The sequence below is a fragment of the Nuphar pumila genome, chromosome 1 (assembly GCF_984573655.1).
Source record: "Nuphar pumila chromosome 1, dmNupPumi1.hap1.1, whole genome shotgun sequence".
In the NCBI taxonomy this organism is placed as follows: domain Eukaryota; kingdom Viridiplantae; phylum Streptophyta; class Magnoliopsida; order Nymphaeales; family Nymphaeaceae; genus Nuphar; species Nuphar pumila.
The window spans coordinates 5,174,574-5,197,828 of record NC_143249.1 but is presented as its reverse complement, the minus strand read 5'-3'; the positions used below and the strand labels follow the sequence as shown (position 1 = coordinate 5,197,828).

Below are 23,255 nucleotides of genomic sequence, written 5' to 3'. Positions count from 1 at the left end.
TCAAGACTTTCGGGTCCACACACTGCCCCCTCACTCATGAGAGAGCAGATCATGTAAAACGCTGGGTGAGATTAGCAATCTAGTGGAAAAACTGGGGAAGTTTTTATGCTGTGAGAATTTGAAACTCAGATTCGATATTTGAAGAATGAAGATACGTGTATCTTTGACTTGACGCTATGGCTGAGAAATGCGATGAACCACTTGTGGTTCAACTCGTAAAGAGCTCATTTGAACACTCGGAATAGGTTCGCCAAGCCAAGTATGAATGAGTGTTCAATTTGGTTCTACTTATATTTTAAGTATATTTTTACATTATCCATCAACAAGTTTTAAGTTTTATGGCTCGAATCTTATTTCTCACATCTTTTAACTCATTGTATTTATTTTGTAAACGAGTCATTTTATACTTAGCTTAGTAGGTTTAGAGTCCAATTCTCTATTTTTTCAATTTTATAAAATGTATTTTTTTTAATCAATGGATCAACCGAAGCTCAGCTCAGCTATTTTTTACTTGGGTTTGTTGTGTGCTAAAGTTCAATTTGGTTCATTATAAGAATGATCGAGCTTGAACAGCCTTTGTTAGGTGCATTCAGCTTGTTTACCACCCCCTAATTGATGATTTATTTCTCCACTTCTCCTTCCTTTAATCAAGTCAAAGTGACGCAAATTACAAATGAATAAGAATCTCATATTCTCGATTCCAAAGGATGAGATGCAGTAATTCGTTTGTAAGATGCACGCATGTTGAACTTGGCTTGGATTTACTTCCATTTAGGTTAACAAGATTTGGGTTTAATGACAGATTTCTATGCAATTTGTTTATATTAAATTGGATCCGATTAGACTTCATATACCCTAACTGGATACAATTTTTCTTATGATTGAGTTGAGCTTTTGATTTTAAGTTGGATTCGGATGTCCAATCACCCAACCAAATCCAAGCCTGAATGGTAATTAAATACAAGTGTCTCTAACAAACCTAAGGCTTTTGATTTTAAGTTGGATTCGGATGTCCAATCACCCAACCAAATCCAAGCATGAATTGTAATTAAATACAAGTGTCTCTAACAAACATAACCAAATGGACTTAGGAACTGTTTAAATTCTTATTTGTTACCTTTGTGTGGTGTGTGCCTAGTGATACACATGAGCTGGGCTCCTGCCGAGCTTGGCCTAGCTCGCCTGGTGAAGAAAAATTGGTTGTTTGAGCCAAGCTTGAACAACTATGGTTTCAGAGAGGCTTGAGTTGAGCTTGACTCGAGTTGAAAACCTTTATTTAAAAAGTATTTTTGATTTTTTTACAAATTGTGTAAAATGCTTTTTGAAAGAAAAGAAAACGGTGGGATTTAAACTCCTGCCACTTTCTAACATGACCAATGACTTATCCATTAGAGTAAGACCTATCTTTGTGTTACCATTACATACAAAATACATACATATATAAATTTATTTTTTATATAACTATATGATCCAAGCTTAATTGGGTTTACCGAGCCTATTGGAGATGGATTGCATGTTCAAGCTCGGCTCATTTATGTGTAACGAGCCTTAACCCCTGTTCAAGCTCAACTCATTTATTTTTTTCAAACGAGTTCGAACCGAGTTTAAACAAGTTGGGCCTGAGCTAGCTTGGCTCATTGTGCATTCCTATGTGTGCCTCACAGTAAAACTCAATACATGCATTTGAGATATAAGATGTTCAAACATATGTCTACCACTAGGCAACAAGTTCAGTCCATCTTCTTGCAGCTCATGTATGTGGGTGCGTAGTTTGTGGGCTTGATTTTCCCCATTTGGATCGGGGATGAAGGACATGAAACAGAAATAAAGGTGGAGATAGAAGTTAACATCAAAACCCGTGCAGGGATGGACTTATGCTTTCGCCCGCCCCGCCTCATCCCCATCCCTGGGGGAAACGGGCCCCACCTATGGAGGACATGAAATGGGGATGAAAGTTAAAATCAAAATCTGTGCAGGGATGAAGGCGTAGATGGAGGACATCCAAGTCTGACATGTTGTTTCATTTATGGATCATTTAAGTAAAATCCACACACATTGGGTTCTTATTGAGATCTGTTCAATCAGGTCAGATTTGGGTTAGATTCTGATATGGAGTTGATCCTAATCAAAATTCAACTTGAATGCATTTTTTACATGTAAATAGCTTGTTTTGTTCTATTTTTTTTCCAAAATTAGTAATACCACGTGTATTTCGGATTTTAATTCAATCTAACCACCTCGGATCTGACTCGGATCCGAATTCAGATCTATTGTTTGAATTTTAGTTTAGAATTCGGATCTAACCGAATCCGAACCGAGTCCGGCCCATTTGCCCATAGTTGTGTTGTGACTGTGAGCGTGTGCCGGCCGGAGAGGAGGCTGAAAAGGCGGGAAAATCTTCGATCGAGCTCAATTTATATTTGGGTTCCGATAAACACGTCACAAACCCTATTTAAGCCCTGTCCACTCTCCGCCACTCGCTCTCTCTCTCTCTCTCTCTCTCTCTCTCTGTTCCTTCGGTCCTCTTCTTCTTTCGGGACGAAGAAGAAGACGAAGAGTGTGGAAGAGAAGTCCTAGGTAAGTTTTTGCATCCTCTCTACTTCATCTTCGTTTTTTTGCTTCATCTTTTTATGCTCTTGTTGCGTTCAATCACCGCGTATCCGAATGTCGTTGTTAACCGTAAGAATTCATAGGACTTGTGCGAGATAGTTGAGAAATCGGAGGTTTAGGGTTTCCTAGTTTTGGGGTGTTTCTCTGTCGCGTCTTATGCTCGGTTGGATCGTGTCCGGTGCAATTGGATGAATTTTCTTGCATTTTATTCGGTGTTTGCAGTATTGGTTTTGAACTTTTGATTGGAGTCTCTTTGTCGTTTTTCTTTGGTGATGTTAGACCTGACCTTTTATGTATGCATGCGTCTTTTTATGTTTGATTCCATGTTTCTTTGTTAGGTGCTCTGCATGCGTTGCGTTTTTTGTTGTAGCAGACTAAGTTGATCTGAATATACAGTGCTAGTGTTGTTTATGGATCGTGTTGTTTGTTGGGGTGACAAGAGAGATACTAGGGATTGGGTATTTCGATATGGGAGTAAAATGCGGCAACGCATTTGACTCTATTGCATTCTTGGGTACTTTGTGAGCATGCAGCTGTGGTTTGGGCATGAAACTGTTCTGGTAGTGAGTTCGGACATGGTTTTGGCTTTAGCTTTTTTAGTTTGTGAGAAGAAAATGAATGGGTTGGTGGTGATGGAGGTGATGGCGGTCCAACCCTTTGGATGTCAGAGGGTGGTGTATATATACATGTATATACATATATAGAGGAATGAAAACCTTCCCACTACAAAACATGTCAAACCTACCCGCCGCACGTTTTATTGAATTTTTGATGTTCTTTTCAAAATTCTGGTCATACAGATGTGATCTATATGCTTGTTTTTATAGGAATCAGTTCTTGGAGCATTTGATTCGTTGCATGGATAGGTTTTATAAGTTTCAAAAATCAACTGGGTACAATTTTTATAAATTTTGGAGGCTCCAAATACCATTTTTTCTATCCAACATTCATGATCCAAGTGTCTATTTCTTGTAAATCAATCATCTGTACAGTCAGAATTTTGAATAAAATATAAAAAATTTTCTGGTGGGTAGGTTTGGCATTTTTTTAGTGGTCCAGTCTACCTGGTGTTGCCTTTTATATGCCACGATCATAAAATGAATGCCACACAATGTGGTGACATTTGGGAATTTCTTGATGTATAGTGGAAATTTAGTTCTCGGAGTTTTCATTGGATTCTCTGGGAAATTGGAATTCATGTATGTTGAAGATTAAGCGCGGAAGAAAAAAGGGAATCCCCACTATGAAATGTTCAGAAAAGAACGATTGCTTGTTAATCTATGACATTGAAACTGTTCATGAGATTTTAATATATCAGCGAGCCTTTTAGAAATTTAAGAAAGATTTGCTTGTTGCAAATGACACTCTTTTTGCTGTTAGGTGAAGCTTGAATTCTTATACAAAATTTCCTTTTGTGTGTGCATTTTCTTAGACATGAACTCTTGGTTTGCAAGTCCATTGCATTTGTTTTGTTATTTTCTGGATGCTTCATAGTGCTTCACTATACTTGATTAATTTATTTGATCAAATTTACCTTTTGTTATTTAAGTTTTCAATGGACATGGGTTAGTTATATGCATTATCAGTGAATTGTTAAATGTGTATTGATGGATTAGCTTTCCTGTGACGGCTTCCTTTTCTTGCGCTCCGAGTCTTCTTTTTCCAATTTGTACATTGATGAACACATTTTATTTTCTTCTCTCTTCAGGAATATCTGGATGGTCTTTCTTGTGGCTTAAAATCTGAATGTTGGTGGATCTTTTGTCAATACCTTATTCAATATCCATACTGTGCACAATTATGCATTTCTTAAGGACCAAGTAGCTTTTATTTCTATGTGAATTGGACCATACATACATTTTTCTCACGATTCACTGCAAATACAAGCAGCTTGTGTTAGGTAAATCAAATATAACACAATGGAGATTGCTTCTCTGGGGCAGCAACATTGTCTGGCAGGGAACAGTTTAAGCTCCACACAGATTTCAGAAGGAAAAGGGCCAAATGCTGAACAATTGGAAGAGATTAGTACAAAATCTAGTGCAGAAGTACAAGCACCTGTTGATGCTGGGCAATTGTTCGATGAAACCAAAGATGTGAAGACTACTGAGACCAACCTTAACTGCAATGAATTACATGAGCATGAGACAAAGAACTCGAGCAAATCTGGGTTCAGAAGAAAGAAGGATCAACCAAAATCCGCAAGTAGAGGTTATTTCTTACGGTCATCAGGTGTCAGGTCAAATGAAACTACTAAGACGCCTGAAGACATCGATTTTGTTTTATCACAACCTAGTGTTAGTAGAAGGCGTGGGAGGAGGAAACAAGAAAGGTCAACATCAACTGATGAAATTTCCAGAATCAGAAGGCGTGTCAAATATATACTTAGTCGAATACATTATGAGCAGAACTTGATTGTCGCTTACTCTGGAGAAGGATGGAATGGGCAAAGGTATGTGAGTAGTAGTTTTTTAGTGTAAGAATTTCTTCTCCTCTGAATCTGTTTTAATTCTTTGTTTATTACAAGTCAAGGTGTGCATTGGCCTGGCCAGCTTAAGCGCCATTGTCAGTCCACCCTGTCTGGCCTGGGTTTGAGCCATAGATTATGCTTTGATATGACCATGACAGGCTTAGGCTTAGCCCATTGCCTAACCATTCCGGTGGGTTAGGCAGTCTTTGAGACACTCTCGAGCTGGGATTTATGCCCTTGGCCCAGTCTGGATGCGGCTTTGTTCGTCTTAGCCCATTTTGTTGCCTATCCATTCAAATGGATCAAGTGGCCTGCAGGTCACACTTGGGCTGTGGTCTATGCCCTTGGCCTAGCCTGGATAGTCTTACGCCTCAAGCCTTGCCCACCCTCCGGTGGGCTGGGCTTGACCAAGATGCGACTTGTCCAGAACAGGAACGAGGCTGGTCTGTTGCTGCCCTTATTTACAAGGTTGTATCGGCAATAACTCTCTTGATTTTATACTTCACGATTGTGTTCTCTGCTATGCCACCTGGTTATGGGTTTGGGTACGTAGCATACGACATGACAATTCCAAAAAATGTGGGTATGGGGACACAACTATATATATAAACTGAATATAATCTAAATATATGTGCTAGATCTAAAATATATATCAGTGTTGTGAAAAGCATTGAGGCGTAGCGAGGCCCTCCACCAAAATCTGAGGCGAGGCTTACATAAGCTTCGAGGCGTAAAGCGTAAGCCTAACAAAATTAAAGCTTAAAAAAACTATAAAAAATATCTAAAATTATACAACAACAACAACTACGCCTTCATCCCAAAACAATTGGGGTCAGCGATATGAACCAAAAAAAGAAATTCATTTTGGGTCTTCCACATGAATCCTTTTCCTCCAATCATTTCTATCCAATGCCATGTCCTCGATGAGGTTCAAAGCATTCATATCCTTTCCTATCATCTCCATCCAAGTCTTCCTAGGCCTACCCCGACCTCTTTTAACTAATATATTTTCCCATTTCTCCAACCTTCTAACTTGAGCATCATTAGGCCTTCACCGAATATGTCCAAACCACCGTAAACGATTCTCTCGCATCTTATTTTCAATGGGTGCAACACCTACCTTCTTACGTATCTCCTCGTTCCGAATCTTATCTTTTATTGTATTTCCACACATCCATCTAAGCATCCGCATCTCAGCTACACTCATTTTTTGAATATGATGTCTCTTGGCAGCCCAACATTCCGTACCATATAGTAAAGCGGGCCTAATAGTCATCCTATAAAACTTTCCCTTCAACCGCAATGGCATTCTACGATCGCACAACACTCCAGTTGCACTTTTTCATTTCATCCACCCAACCTTTATCCTATGATTTACATCTCCATCAATTTCTCCATACTTTTGAATGATGGATCCCAAATATTTGAAATAATCATTCACCGGTATTTCTTGCTCACCAAGCTTCACTACACTCCCATCACTACTTCGTTGCTTACTAAACCGACATTCCATATATTCAGCTTTATTGATGAAGCAACGACCAACAAGAAATAAAAAATCTCAAATAAATCATAACCAAATGAATCACACTCATTATTTCCACCAGATCAAAGATTAAGTAACCCGCAAAAAAATGTGATGTCACAAATTATATATCACTCCCAAATGTTGACCAACCATAGTGATTACATATAAACACATCATGAATGGGTTTTGTTAGCCAACCTATACATTTTGTTATGGTTTAACTATGGTAAAGCGATAAAGAGTGCCCTTACTGAATAACCCTTGCTATAAGCAACATTAATCAAGTCACTTGTGATTATAACCAAACCTTATGGCATCACTAACCTCTTTGACTCATAATTAAAACAGGCTGAAGTTGAACAGTCCTTATGCTCCAAATCCTGAACTATAACACATTCATCAAAGATATAGTTTGGTATGTGCACTCTCCAGTCATAATGTACAGCACCAAAATTTGGGATATCATGCACGATTTAGCAAGTTACTGCTACATTTTATAGCATCAAAATCTTCAAACTCTGAAATACACATACACTCAAATATTATAGGACATACCCTTCTTAATAGACAGCCCTCTGTAGAGATATATTTTATTATCGCATGCTGCACAGTGCTGAAAGTTCTGAAAAAATGCCTAACTGAACCACATGCCACACGATGCACCATTGCCCAAAAGCAATATTTTCTGGTCTTCTCTATCCACAAGTTTCACAAGCAACCAAAAATCACATTTTTTTGCCAAAAATACATGATCCAATGGTTGATTCATAGCAAATTCACCATGCTAAGCACATCCACATGGTCGGATTTGCAAAAAAAGTGTTGGAAATGCTCATGTTCTAGTGACTATATATATATATATGTTCCACTCAACTATATTGTACTCTAATGCAAACCACCTACTTTTTCAATTTTATTGACTTTGTCTAGATCAAGCCCGAGGGATATGATCTAAATGATTTTCTTAGTCAAAAACATGTTAGTGATCCAGCTGTATTGCACAAGCAGATATTTTTAAACTTCAAGTATCTATTACCCCCAGAACCCTAAAATTTCATGCCCGAAAAATCATGTTTTTATGCTGGAACCACTACATCCAAAGAGTTATTCCCAATAAACGAACTGTGCTGAATACCTGTGGGTTCAGATTTCTCATACACAGATTGCACCACATGTTTCTGCTAGAGTGTACAGTACAGTCAAGTGTAGTCAATATTTTCCCATTGCACACGGACGTACGCACGCACAGAGTTTATAACTTAATACAGAACTGCCAACAAACAGCATGCTACACCAAAGCACATTTTACAAATGAAACACAAGTAATGTTGAAACACAGGTAAACCAGATTGCGGAGAAGCAAAGACTTGATTCAAAAACTATATGTGATTTAATCGCTTATTTCTTTGTTTCTGGTTTCTGTAACTCACAATTTTCACACTTGTTACAAATCACAGTCCAAATCAGAATGCAGCTGCACAAGAATGCACCAAATGCACGATTCATAAAGAGAAATACAGGAAGAATTTCCTCCAGCCATAGATGCGTCCATAGCAGTGCATCAACCAAACAAAAGTCACCTGCATTTTGCATTTCTTTCGTACAGGAAATGCGATAAGTTGAAAATAAAATAAAATCACGAACAGCCTCAGGCATTCATGATGAATTAGGGTTTGTTTAAACTTTAAACCCTAATTTTTGGTCAAATGTGGGCTTTGACCCTCATTTGACCAAAACAAAAGCCCCGGGCATACACGCCTCAGTTTGAGCGCCTCGCCTCGAGGCGTGTGCCTCAAGGCGTGCGCCTCAAGGCGTATGAGGCGCATGCCTCAAGGGTTTTGCGTTTTATATACGCGCCTCAAGTCATAAAGCCCCTCGCCTTGAGGCGAGGTGCGCTTTTTGCGCCTTTAGGCACGTTTTTAATAACACTGATATATATTATATACTGAAAATATAAAGTTATAAACTGAAAATATAATTATAAATTATAAATTATAAATTATAAATTGAATACAAACTTGTATGTACAGAGGGTAAAATGGTGTGTTCCTCTATCGACACGTGTCAACACAGACACAGAGGGTAAAATGGCATGTCCCATTAACGTAGGTTCTGTGGTGCAACTTTCTGGTCACTCACCAAGCAGGCTTGTTTGTCTATAACAATTTCTCTTTTCCTGGTTGTGGCCATTGGGGGTTCAGAAAGGATTTGACAGGCTGATAGAAACTTGTGTATGGTTGGGGTGAACATATCTAAGTGGATCAAATAGTCATGGGTCATGCTCATGCGAATCACAAGTGCAGAATAGAAAAGTGTATCACATATACCGTGGCAAAATTCACAGATAACTCTGTCAGCCATATATGATTTTGTGCATACGTGTGCGCTAGTTCACAGAAATATAGAAATTAACGTGAAAAAATGTGCTGATATTAGTTTATGAACCATCATGTAGAATCTTATCCTATAAACTGAAAGCTTCCATCAATCTATTTATGCAAGATAATAAGGGAGAAACATTCCCATTATGCTTCTTAACCCTATTCAAATTTCAAAATGCCCTATTGAGAAGCCATGATTTTCATGGTTTTCGCATGGTGGGCTCTCATTGCTGAGTTGATCCTAGGCACTTTCTTGGTACTATGCAAGACCGTTTCAGGCAGACCTAGGTAAGATGATAGAGTATGGCTTAGGTGAACTGGGCCTTCGTGTTTGTAGTCAGTCACTGTATCAATATATTTTTTGGTAGCCATTTCTGAAAGTCTTCAGTGGCAGCATATGAGATTATGAGATGCTTTCAGCCATAGTGACAAAACTTTTTTTCCAATAAATATCGGCAGCCAAATTCTCATGATAAATGGAAATTTTTATTTTTCATGTTTTTTAGTAGAAAATAAAAAAAGTTAAATTTAAAAATAGAAAGCAAACTTTAGTAAATTTTACATGGGAAAAATAAAAAGTAAATAGAAATTTTAAAGAAAAATAATTTCTAGCATTTTTATCTGCAAATATCAGCCAGTCATTTTCTCATGTTTTTTTTTGGAAAAAAACACTGATATTTGTTGGTATGCTTTCACTTCATGTAATTTCTAGTGTGCAATAGTGCAATATCTGATAGCAAGTACCCTGAATTACATCCAGTCAAGAAAAGGTCAAGCCCGAGAAGGAGATCCAACGTGCTGCATCAGAAATCTTAAAATGCAAGATGAAAATACGTGATTTGTTCAAACATCTGGAGTCCTTATGTGCAGAAGGAAAGCTTCAGGAGTCTTTATTCGACTCTGAAGGACAAATTTACAGTGAAGACGTATGTAAAGTGTCTTTTTTAGTTGGTTACATTTTGAAAATTCATGGATTACTGCAGTGGTTCATAAGTTAGGATAAGTGATGCATTAGTGAGAACTGAGAAGTTTATCCATTTTGTGTGTCAGATTTTCTGTGCTAAATGTCAATCAAAGGACTTATTTGCTGATAATGATATCATACTCTGTGATGGTGTTTGCGATCGTGGATTTCATCAGATGTGTTTGGAACCTCCTCTCCTCAAAGAACAAAGTATGGTACTAATGTCGTGCTATAACAGCAAATACATTTTTATCCAATGAATCTTTTGAGGTTGTTATAGTTTTATTTTGCAGTTCCTCCTGGAGATGAAAATTGGATGTGCCCTGGCTGTGATTGCAAGCTGGATTTAATCACCTTACTCAATGATTACCAAGGAACTGAGCTTTCCATTGAAGACAGTTGGGAGGTGAACTTGAAAAGTGATGAATTTTATGGTGGTTCAGCTGTTTTATAGGAATTGAAGGCCATGTATATATTATTAATGCATCGTGGACTGCTCATGATTAAACCCCATAGTCTTCTCTCTGATTGCAGAAAGTATTTCCTGAGGCAGCAGTTAATTCTGATGGGACTCAGCAATCTGATTACTTAGGACTTCCTTCGGATGATTCAGAGGATACAGATTATGACCCAGATAATCCAGACCTTGAAGTGGTGGAAAAGGCGGGCTCAAGTTCTGATGAATCTGACTCCACATCTGATTCATCCGACTTCACATCGGATTCAAGTGGTTCAAGCCTTCATAGTGTTTTTTTTGGCAAGGATCGGGGTTTCAAGTCCTCTGATTCTTCTGAGGTTGCTACTCCATCTGCAGCCGTTCCAAAAAGGTCAAGGAAGCCTGTGGCTAGTGACACCGAGATTTCTACTTCTGTTTCAAGGAAAAGGCATGTCGAGTGCTTGGATTACAAGAAACTGTACGATGTAAGTTTTTTAGCTACAGTAATGCTCTGACAAAATTGAACTTGTACTATTGGTTACTTTGCATTTTCATCATGTCAGTATGAATTGCCTTATTTCTGACCTTGGTTCCAAGTTGATGCTGGCACAGCAGTTTGGACATCTCCTGTCCGTTGGCAGTTACTCCTTCATTCTATGCATAGCCTAAAGAATGGCCCTTTGACATAATGAATGGAATTCTTTTCTCGTTTCCTCCCTCCTTTTCCCCTCTTTTCCCTAAGGTGACCATGAGGGATAGTGTGGAATTCAGCTACAACCCCCTAGTGTTTAGAATAATGGCTCATTCCAACTTTATTCTGCCTTCTCCTCTGCCATGTTGTTCTTTTGAGGTGTTAGAAGATTATACATGGGAAGAGTCTGCAATACTTTAATATTTATTTCCTTGATTCAGGTGTTGGACTTTAAGGTCACGTTTGCTTTTGTCACAAGTGGGATGAAAAAACACAACTGAGAAAGTTCAGGCTGTGGCTCTTGGATACAAGGTCAATCATGTGACCAACTTTCGCAAGTTCAAAGCAGGAGCAATCACAGCTGTCAATCACAACTTGCACTTTCTCATGTTTCACTGACTTTGAGAAAGTGTTGTGGTTATGATTTACAGTCACAGGATCTTGAAAAAATAAAAAAACACAGGGCATTGCAAACATGCCCTAGGTTACAATTCTATTAAGTTAGCTCCATCTAAAGTTGAGGTCCTGAGGCTTATACGATAAACATTCGTACCTTGTTGGTAAGGGGAACCCCAGTCTAAGGTGCTTTAACTCTTTATATTGGTAATAGAATATGGCTATCCTTCACAGCCGCCTTTACCTCCATAGCCATTCTAAGTGGACTCAACTTATTCACTATTAATTTCCATGCAACAAACCAAGATTTCCTGGAGAGCAGTTGTTTTAGTTTGTTGAACATATCTTTCATGTGTAGGGGTGGGCAACCTGCCCGGCAGCCCGATGGGCCAAGCCGACCTGGCCCGCCTTGGGCCAGGTTTGGGCCATGATTGTAGGCCCGTGCCTATTAGGTACCGGGCCGAAACCCGGTCCCCATTATTTACGTGGGCCGGGCTCGGGCCGGCCTGATGGGCCTGAGTTATTTATTAATTTTTTTAATAATATAAAAATTTTAATCGATAACTATTATTATTTACCTAATTAGTTGCATGAGAACCTGCTATTTGTTAATCATTACTATTTACCTAATTAGTTGCATGAGAACCTGCTATTTGTTAATTATTACTATTTACCTAATTAGTTGCTCATTAACCCATAATTTCAGTCAAGCATTTCTGCATTTTAAGATTGGGCCAGGTCGGGTCGGACCTGGCCTGCTTCACATTGGTCCGTTGGGCAAATGGGTCATGGGCTTCTCTTCAAACCCGGACCGCCCTGGTCAAGAGCCCGGTCGGCCTGGTCCATTAGTGGGTCGGGCCGGCCCGATGCCCACCCCTATTCATATGTTATAATCTGTTCTGTATCATATGTGGTTGTGTATGAAAGGTGTTGCCTGCATCTCACTGCACATTCTGTGTATGTTGAGGTAAAGTCAAGATGCAAATGTGGTGACCACTTGTTAAGTGCTCTGCTTGAACACCCCGTTATGATTGACATAAATAACGTACACATTTTCATTTCATTGTTTTTGCTGCATGACGGTGACCTCGTCTAGTAGGCTTCTGTAGATTCTATTTATCTCATGCGGAAAAAATGAAAGTTCTGCCAGAAGTCATGTTTCAAGTAATATCTATATGCTGCTCTAGTTTTTTTTTATTTTTCTTTTCTTTTCTGATGATTAGACTATAGCTATATGAAAACAATAAACATCTGATTCTTAATTTTACAATGATGCTCTCTCTCTCTCTCTGAGTCGACAAAATAAAAGATCATTATATATATAATGATCTTTTGTTGTGTCGGCTCTGACACTGTTCTGCAGAGTTGTTAATTATCCATAGTGATTGTAGCATTACTTTTCCCTGTTAAGACTTGTTCTTTTAATGTTGTCAGTCTTGTTGGTCTGTTCAGTTTCCATTTCTTATTTAATCAAATCTCTTCAATGGAGATGTCTCCTTAGTTGTCTTAGGTGCTAGGCGGAGCCTAGGCGGTGAGCCCCTAAAAAGGCCTTGGCGGGGCCTAAGCAGTACCCCAAATAAAAAAAATAAGAAAAACACAAAAAACATAATAAGAAACATATATACAACATAAAATCAATCAACAATAGGCAATAGACAAATACTATGTTGTTGAACACTGTAAAACAATTATATTACATAACCTTAACTTGCTCAAACAAATTAACAATTGAATAAATAAACAATACAACTAACAATGCAAAGAACAATACACAAAAAATAAATCATATATACAAAAAAATTAACAACAACAATAGACATAATACAAGCAATAGACAAATAATTTCTTTTTCTCAACAATAAACATAATACTAGCAATAGGCAAATAATGTCTTCTCCTTCTCAACAATAGAAATAATACTAGCAATGTACAAATAACTGTGAAGAATCCTTGCAAACAATCAAGTTTTATAATTCAAATACTCAAGACACAAAATAAATGCACAGTGTTTATAAGCTTTACACCACAAAAGAAGTGCAATAAATGCACAGTGTTTATAAGCTTAAGGAGACAACTCCTTACTGAAATTCACTCTTTACAATGGGCTTACAACCCTTATTTATAAGCTTTAGCAACTCATAAGAGCTATTGGGCTGATTCCCAACGGCTCTAATTAGAGCCGTTGGGAGTCAGCCCAACGTCTCCTATTCTTACCTGTGTACAACAGTCAGTGGCTGACTGTTGTACACTGACTGTGTACAGAAATAGTACATAAAAAAGGATAAAATAAAAAGAAAAAGTGACAAAAATAAGAAAAATTAAAAGGAAGAATTACAATCATATTCAACGACATGAATATGCGTAAAATGACTAAAATACCCCTATAGTTAATACAAGAAAATAATATATATTATATATATAAGTAGATGGATACATGTACATATATATGAAATATATATGTATATGTATCTTCTTTTATACATATAAAATATATATTATAAAATACATTGTCTTATGGATTACAATTTAACACCCCCCCTCAAACTTAGGGCATAATGACCGAAAGTTTGCCAAGAAGGAAGTTGAATCGCGAAGAGCACAACGATTTAGTGAAGAAATTTGCTAGCTGATATTCTGAAGTTACATATGGAAGATCTATGACTCCTTTTAGATATGCTTCTCAGACATAGTGGCAGTCCATCTCGATGTGTTTGGTCCGCTCATGAAATGTGTGGTTTTTGGCAATATAAATTGCATTTTTGTTATCACAACATAGTTTGGTGGGCTCTTCTACATTAATCCCCATATCTTCTAGTAGTTGATGAATCCATACAATCTCCATGGTGGTAGTCACCATGTTACGATATTCAGCTTCTGTTGAGAATAAAGACACTTTTTGTTGCTTCTTACGTCTCTATGAAATCAGCGAGTCTCCTAAAAACGCACAAAAATCAGGGGTGGAGTGACGATTATTTGGGTAACCTCCCAGTCAAAGTCAGTATAAGCAATTAATTTTAATCCAGAAGAAGAGGATAAGAATACTCCATTGTTTAGTGTGCCCTTTATGTATCTCACAATCCGCAATATGGCACTCATGTGAACTGATGTTGGTGCATGTTGGAACTGACTTGCAGTATGAACTGCATGAGAGATATCTGGTCTAGTAATACTCAGATACATCAAAGATCCCACAAGCTGTCTGTAGGGGGTGGGATTGGAGAGAGGAATACCATCATCAATCTTCATTTTGGCTCCTACTATAGCAGGAGTTTCACAAACCTTATCATCCGTAATACCTGACCTCTCAATAATCTCAGAGGCAAGTTTAGTTTGAGATAAAAATTACCCTTTATGAGAGTATGCTACTTCAATACCCAAAAAATAAAGTTAGAAATCCCAAATCAGACATTTCAAACCTACCATTCAAAATTGATTTTATGCTTTTAACCCCTTTAGAATAACTTCCGGTTATAAGCATATCATCCACATATAAGAGCAGAATGACAATATCAACATTGTTTTTTCTAACAAATAAGGCAGTGTCAGTTAAACAGGAAGAAAAACCATTTTTCTAACATTACGGAGTTGAATATATCGTACAAAGCCTTGGGGGTTTGTTTTAAACCATAAAGTGCTTTTCGAAGGCGGAACACTTTCCTTTTGGGAGTCTCCATTCCTGGTAGATCATCCATTTATATCTCTTCATTCAAATCACCATTTAGGAAGACATTTTAAACATTCTTTTGATAGATGTTTCATTTGTTGATTGAGGCAACGATAATGAGACATCGGACAGTAACCATTCGGGCCACAGGGGCAAAAGTTTCTTCATAGTCAATCCCATATTCTTGACTATATCTCTTTGCAACTAATCGAGCCTTATATCTTTCAAGAGATTCATTGCTCTTAGTTTTTACCTTAAATACTCATCTACACCCTATTGTTTTCTTACCTTTAGGAAGATCTTGGAACTCCCAAGTCTTTGCCCTGTTGAGAGCATAAAGCTCACATTCCATTGCTTTCAGCTATTCATCATTCTTTTTGGCTTCTTCGAAGTTTCTGGGTTCTATATAGGAATGAATGGCGCTAAGGCATGCTCTATATTTAGGAGTAAACGAATCATATGAAATAAACCTACAAGGCATCTTTCTACTTCTCTCAGATCTTCGTAGGTTTTCATCATTTGTTGAATTGGACCTGCTAGGTTCACTGAATTTTTCAATTGCACTCCTAAAACTGTTTCTATCTCTATGGGTATATGGTATAAGATCTCTCAATGCTCCTTCATTTCTATGTTGGGAGATAGGTGGATGGGAAGAGCCATTTTCTTTGTCATTGACATCATTACGAATGAAATCGTCATCACTATGATCACTATCATCATCATGTTCACATTTCAAATAAAAAAAAGTAATCCATGTTTTCTTAAAGGGTTCACTCCTTTCAAAACCATTAACATTTTCCAGAAAACTCACATTTCTGGAAACATATAGCTTGTCATTCTTAATATCATAACAACGAAACCCTTTTTGAGTTTCAGAATATCCAAGAAAAGCACAGACAATGGCTTTTGGTGAAAGTTTGTCGTTCTTGTCAGTAAGAACAAAGCATTTACAAATGAAAATTCTCAACAGACTATAGTCAGGTTCTTTGGTATACAAATTTTCAAAAGGCGAGATATTGTTCAAGTTTTTAGAAGGTAGCTGATTTATAAGATAGATAGATGCTAAAGCCGCTTCAGCCCAAAAAACTTTTGGGATGTTTTGAGAAACAAGTAATGTTCGAGTTGTCTCTATTATATGTCTATGCTTCCTTTCGGCTAATCCATTTTGTTGAGGGGTTTTCGGACAAGATCTTTGGTGAAGAATACCATGACTTTCAAGATAATTTTTGAATTCACTTGAAAGGTATTCTCCACCAGAGTCCGTTCTAAAAATTTTTAGATTCCCATTAAATTGATTTTTAATCATCATATGATAGGTTTTAAAAATTGAGAAAACTTCATATTTGTGTTTAAGAAAATAAATCCAACAATATCTCGTGTGGTCGTCAACAAAAATGACATAATATGCAAATCCTTCTTTTGATAGGACGGGTGCCGGTCCCCATATATTCGAATGAATAATTTCAAAAGGTCTTGTTGCAAACATAGATATTTGACAAAAGGCAATTTTTTCATTTTCCCAAGAATACAGTCGTTACAAGTGAAACCACTTTTACATAAACTTTTAACAAAAGGTAAATGAATTTTTTTTGCAATATTTGGATGTCCAAGTCTCTTGTGCCACACATTAATATCCTTTTGTTGGACAACATTACAAAACAGGTTCTTTGGAATTTGAAGAGAATCAATATAGTATAGATCGCTCTTCCTAGAGCCTTCCCCAATCAATCTCCCGGACCGGCGATCCTGTATCCAACATTTGTTAGATGAAAACTTTATATCACACCCATGTTCCGAGAGTTGAGAAACGGAAATCAAATTTAAGTTTAATTTGGGTATAAATCTAATTTTTGGAATAAAGAACCCTTGTTTTTCAAAAAAAATTATTCCTTTTACTTCAAGAGTGTTCCATCCGCGGTTGAAGCAAAAGATGGAGAGTGATTTTTTGAGTATTCGAAAAAAGAACTAAAATTTGAGGTCATGTGAAAAGAAGCACCCAAATCTAAAAGCCAAGAGGTCTTACCGGGATGAGAAGAGACTGACATGGCGGCTCCGGAAATAGCCCCTTTTAGAAGAGGTTGAAGTGCATCCACGATTTGTTGCAATGAGAAAGCTCCATTTGAAGATGACGGACAATCTTCCTTTTGAGGTTGGGATGTAGTAGCCATGGCAAGTAATTTTTTCTACTTTGGGCAAATAGGCTTGATATGCCCCGGTTCCTTACAAACATGGCATAAAAGCTTGCTATAATCCTTTTTCCTTCCTTGACCACTTGAGTTTTGATTCTTGAAGTGAGGAGGCTTGTAAGTCCTTAAGTTGCTCCCCGATCTTGAGACGACATTAACTCCTTCATTTTCTTCATTATTGGAAGGTTTTCTTCATTATTGGAAGGTGTAGCTTATACCCATACGAGTCTCTTCCCCACTTAGTTTAGTAATTACATCTTCAAGAGAGGGAGAAGTGAAGACGGATAAAAGAGAAGACCGGATTTGTTCGAATTTAGGCCTAAGCCCATTCAAAAAATTAAAAAAGTATATCTTCTTCCAATTGTTTATGACGAAGCTCTATGGCTTCTCTACTTCAATTGGGTTCGAGCATAGCAAGCTCATCCCAAATAGAAGAGAGTTCGACAAAATACTCCCTTATAGTCATTTCTTCTTGATGAAGAGTTAGCACCCTCTTTTAGAGGTAATATTTATGGGACAAGTGCCTAGAGGTGTACATCTTTTCAAGGTACTCCCACACTTGAGAAACCTTCTTAAACTTGATAATATTGGAATTAATTCTTGTTTCTACTGATGAGAAAATCCATGAGAGGATTTTAAAATTTCTCATCTCCCATTCTTCATGCTTTTTGCTGTAGTCTTCAAGAGCCTTGGCTCTTTCTTCGCCTTCAAGGATTTTTATTTCTCCTTTCTCCATCGAGGTTATCTTTGGCTCTGGTTCGGGAATCGAGCTTTGGACATAGCCCTAAAGCCCTTTTTCTTTAATATGAGCCTCCATGTTTCCGGCCCAAACGTGATAGTTGACCCATTGAGTTTGAAGCCGAGAGAAAAATGAGTTTTTTTCACCCATTAGAGAGGAAAGATGATGAAAAAGAATACGTACCACAAATGATTTTTAGACCTTTCTTGTTAGAAGAGTCTTCTAAAATATTGGATAAACAAGAGGATCCACTCCAATCACCAAAAAATCGAGGGCATACTTATTGAGGCACCCGAAAATTTGAAAATCCACACGATCTTTCTTTCTCCAACCTTGCTCTGATACCATGTGAAGAATCCTTGTAAACAATCAAGTTTTCAAATAACTTGATAATTCAAATACTCAAGACACAAAATAAATATACAATGTTTATAAGCTTTACACCACAAAAGAAGTGCAATAAATGCACAGTGTTTATAAGCTTAAGGAGACAACTCCTTGCTGAAATTCACTCTTTACAATGGGCTTACAACCCTTATTTTTAAGCTTTAGCAACTCATAAGAGCTGTTGGGCTGATTCCCAACAGCTCTAATTAGAGCCGTTGGGAGTACTCAGTCCCAACGTCTCTTATTCTTACCTGTGTACAACAGTCAGTGGCTGACTGTTGTACACTGTACACAGTCAGCTACTGACTGTGTACAAAAATAATACATAAAAAATGATAAAATAAAAATAAAAAAGTTACAAAAATAAGAAAAATTAAAAGGAAGAATTACAATCATATTCAACGACATGAATATGCGTAAAACTATGTCACAGGGATTCGGCTAGCAGGGTGCCGCACCCGCATCGACGCGACTCGACGCGGGTGCGGTACCGGGTGCGGTCAACTCGATTCTGGGTGCGTTGACCGCACCCAGGATCATTTAAGTCCAATTTTTTTTTTTGGATTTTTTTTTTTAAAATTTTGCCCTATGCTGCGATTTTTTTAAAAAAAAAATATCTGTTGACAGCAGTTGTCAGCTGCTCGATTCTTTTTTTTAAAAAGCAGATCTGTCAGCTGCTCGATTTTTTTTTAAAAAAAAGCAGCAGACAGCTGCTTTTTTAAAAAAAAAATCGATTCGTAAGGGAGGGGAACCCCGACCCCATATATATATATTGACATTTTTGCCCCTGCCGCACCCCCACACCCGGGTTTTTTGGAAGTGCCGAATCTCCGCACCCGCGCCCGCACCGTTGTGACATAGGCGTAAAATAACTAAAATACCCCTACACTTAATACAAGAAAGAAATATATATTATATATATAAGTAGATGGATACATGTACATATATATGAAATATATATTTATATGTATCTTCTTTTATACATATAAAATATATATTATAAAGTACATTGTCTTATGGATTACAATTTAACAATAACATGTCTTCTCCTTCTTCTTCTCCTCTTTCTTGAAGAAGAAAACAAATGATGTCTTAAAAAAAACTTCAAAAAAAAACCTCCTAGGCTCTAAAGAAAGCCTAGGCGGTCGCAACCTAGGCGGCGTCTAGGCGGTAATATAAAGCCCCACCGTCCAAACCTGGTCACTCAGCCGGTGGAGCTGCGCCTAGGCGCCGCCTTTGACAACTAAGGTTGTCTCTAGAAATGTCTAGTATGTGTAACTTGTGTTGTGTAAGTTAATCAAATAGTTTATGTTAAAATGATGACCACAGTAATCAACAATTAAGCAGCAAAAATTTGTTAATGGTGAATGAAATAGGTCATGGCATCAATTTTGTATGGTGGAATAGTGAAGAAATTTTGCAGATTGTCATTTTCCAGCTATGTCACATAGGTGCGGGTGCGATACGGCAATTTCAAAAAACTTGGGTGTGGATTTACACACACACACACACACACATATATATATATATGTGTGTGTGTGTGTGTGTGTGTGTTCATATATAAAAGTAAACTGAACTTGGTTGGGGTTAACCGAGTCCAGTTTCAGAAAGAGATGAACCCTGGTGCGGCTGACCACACCTGTCACTGTGGAAGCCGTGTCCAAGTGTTGCACCGGCACCAACACGGGTGTGACACAGGTGTGTTTTCTTTTTAGAAGTGTCCGTGTTAGCTTTCCTGGAACAAAACATTGACTTTGTAGTTTTAAAGTTACAAAACTAGTAAGATCCTGACAATTAATCCTGGAAGGGAAGTTTGAATTAAGGGACTTAGTTTGTGGTGAAGCTGAATAAGAATTGATTTTGCACTTATGGTACCATTAAATTTAGAATAAATTAGAAAGTTTGTCAAAAAAAGAAAGAAATTAATCAGCTGGCCTGGAGGCTGGAAATTATTTGCTATGGTTGATTGGTCTGCCATATCTCCTTAACAACAGTTTAACTAATTTTAAAAGTTGAAAACTCTTGACAATGATATTGCATCTGATAACATGCTGGATTACTTCTGGGCTCATTAGAGAATAATAATGTGAAGTCTAAAATGGGACATGATATGCAGGATCAATTTCAGACACATAAGAAATTAGGTATTGCAACAAGTAAAAGTGGTGATCAGTATGCTGAATAAGTAGTGATTATGGGCGGATTTGATGACAACGAGGATTCTAAATATCCCTTGTATAGATCATTGTTTCTCCTGAGTAGTTTTGGAGGCATTTGGTCCCTTGATGTTTTGTTTTTTCGTGCTGTAATTTCCTTGTTGCGTTAGATGCCTGTCTTTGGTCAGTTTTGCTTTAATCCCATGCTATTTCTGTGCTTATCTTCTCAGGAGGCATATGGAGGTCTCCCATCTGATTCAAGTGATGATGGTGATTGGGTTGACTCGGGTACCCCTGAAAATGTGGAGGTTGGTACTTCAGAAAAAAACTCCAGTTTTTTTGACAGTGACATTGACAATGCAAAGCAGACCAAGATGTCTGGAAAAAAACCTCGGAAAAAGTGTATGTTGCCTTATGATTATTCCCTCACTGGGATGACTACCCCAGTAACTGCAAATGGCCAAAAGAAGAGGACTCGTCAACTAATAGAACTTGAAGGTCATAGGGTCCAAGATGTTCTTTGGACACCTCGACCCCAAAAGTACACCCAAAAAGCATCTATGGTAATTTAAGTTGCATTTCTGTAGCTCACCATTTGGATGAATTGGCTTATTTCATGATCATTGTGTCACATTTGTTATTCTGTCATACAGGAAATCATTGGGTGATTTACCATCATATTAGATGAAATAGTTAGCTGCTTCAGTATAAGATGTATAATGGCTATCCCTCATTTTTATGATTCTCAATTTGTTATGCCAGGAGATTCTTGGCCCTCAATTGAGCTTTTTGCCTTACTTGTAGTGTATCTATGGCATGAAATCACTTTATTATTCGGTGAATGGTAATCAAATTCAGCTGCTACAACTTGAAAGCTGGTAAAGAAATTCATTTCAGAGTCATCATGCGACTGCAAATGAAACTAGCATCTTTATGCTGCCATGTATGTGCAATCAAGGGTGTCTTTGGGAATTAATATGATGATGAAGGTGTGGACCTCATATGTGGTCGCATACCATTCTGAGGGCCTTTTTCTTAGAACTTAGAGGTGTGGTTGTGCAATGCTTTTTATCTTTCAAATTGCCTGCAACATCTTGATAGCGAATGAACAGCTGTTTTTTGTCATCAAGATAGTAATTTTTAGCTATCTTCTTTTCATTGATGACCCATTAATTGTTTGAGAAATGTTTATGCAAGATTAGTATTTTCTAGGATGAATTTATGATGCTTAGCGCTCTCTTTTTTTGAATGGAGATATCCAGCTATTTCTAATTATTTTGATTTGCCTATTCCATGTAGCCTAGGCCAGTCTTGCATGTATGTGCTTGTTTGTGTGCTATCTTCCTTATCTAAAGTTTGGTTCTTATTGTTTCTATTAATTGCTTCGGTGGCGAGCACACTTATGATGTATAATTTGTGAATGTGACAGCCTCCTAATTCTGCATTAATTTAAAGTATCTTTCTATGTGAACCTGATTCTATTACTTTTCTCTGCATGGTTTTGGTTTCTATAGTTCTCTTGGTTGTTTTTGCGCCCACTATCCTAATAAAAATACTCTTCTGAGCAACTTGGAGACTGACTGACTGCCTTATTGAAATAGCATGGAAACAAAATAACACATTTTTCTTTGGCATCCCATACATTGCATGTCTCTTCTGGTTGTTAAAATGTACATACATTTATACTTATACATATATGGTAGTATATACACGCACATTTATATGTATATATAATATATATTACATATATATTTAATAATATATGTAATGTAGGGAGAAGTCAAACTTAGTTTCACTGCTCCCAACGGCTAAAATTTCTAGCCGTTGGGAGCCTTGCTCCTTCTCTACTCTCTCTCTCTCGCTTCTCTCCCTTGTGTATAAATAAGGGTATTCTCCCCTTTGTTTTGTATGCCTTTTGGCACGTTCTTTGTTAATAAATTATATTTTTATCCCCTTTGTGGAGTTTGTGAGAATGATCCTTTGGAACACTTTGTGGTTCTCTTTGTGGATGCTGCAAGTGTGTTCCTTGGGAGAACACTTTCGTTGAAGATTGGAGAACCTTTGGTTCGTGATTGAAGTCTTCTTGTTTTATTACATGGTATCAAAGCTTGGAAGTGGTGAAGCTCATTTGAAGTATCTTCCTCAAAAGTGTTGGTGATCTTGCAATCGTTCAAGTGATCACAAAATTCTTTGGTGGAGGAGTGCTTGTGCTCATTATCTCTCTTCTCTTCTTTCCTCACTTGTTTCTCTTTTTCTCTCTTAGCCTTTGTAAAAATGGATGACAATGATTATGTCACCGTTAAACTCATAAAACTCAATGATTTCAATTATATAACATAGGCTTCTATCATGAAACACCTTATTTGGAGAAAGAGATTATGGGGATTAGTAGATGGATCCGATCTGGAACCTAGGCTATAACCACTTATGAGAATAAGTGGAGGATGGGACATGCCAAGATTATGTCTTGGCTTATTAGTAGTGTGGATGTAAAAAAATGTTCTTTGAGCATGCCAACAAGTCTTAGAATGTATTTTTTTAAAGATATGGCACATGTATGCAATGTGCCTGTGAGAGTTCAGACTATGGTTCAAGGGGATAAAACTATTATAGAATACTATAATGACGTATCTGAACTTTGAGAAGA

The 23,255-nt window shown here is 37.5% G+C and overlaps 1 protein-coding gene across 2 annotated transcripts in view; it reads left to right on the top strand.

Annotated features, from left to right (window-relative positions):
* The first annotated feature begins 2,491 nt into the window (after positions 1 to 2,491).
* The window catches only part of LOC149847768 (homeobox protein HOX1A-like), a 31,856-nt gene continuing 11,092 nt past the window's right edge, over positions 2,492 to 23,255 (top strand). Inside the window, exons 1-8 of one of the 2 annotated variants that reach the window (XM_090009444.1) lie at positions 2,492 to 2,577; positions 4,319 to 5,062; positions 9,750 to 9,915; positions 10,040 to 10,163; positions 10,247 to 10,359; positions 10,488 to 10,874; positions 20,839 to 21,171; positions 21,262 to 21,313. In XM_090009444.1, the coding sequence (XP_089865570.1) occupies positions 4,530 to 5,062; positions 9,750 to 9,915; positions 10,040 to 10,163; positions 10,247 to 10,359; positions 10,488 to 10,874; positions 20,839 to 21,171; positions 21,262 to 21,276 (1,671 nt within the window). In that variant the 5' untranslated portion in view covers positions 2,492 to 2,577; positions 4,319 to 4,529 and the 3' untranslated portion in view covers positions 21,277 to 21,313. Of the gene's footprint in view, positions 2,578 to 4,318; positions 5,063 to 9,749; positions 9,916 to 10,039; positions 10,164 to 10,246; positions 10,360 to 10,487; positions 10,875 to 20,838; positions 21,172 to 21,261; positions 21,314 to 23,255 lie in introns of those variants that run through there. The other variant, XM_090009437.1, reaches the window with a different exon arrangement.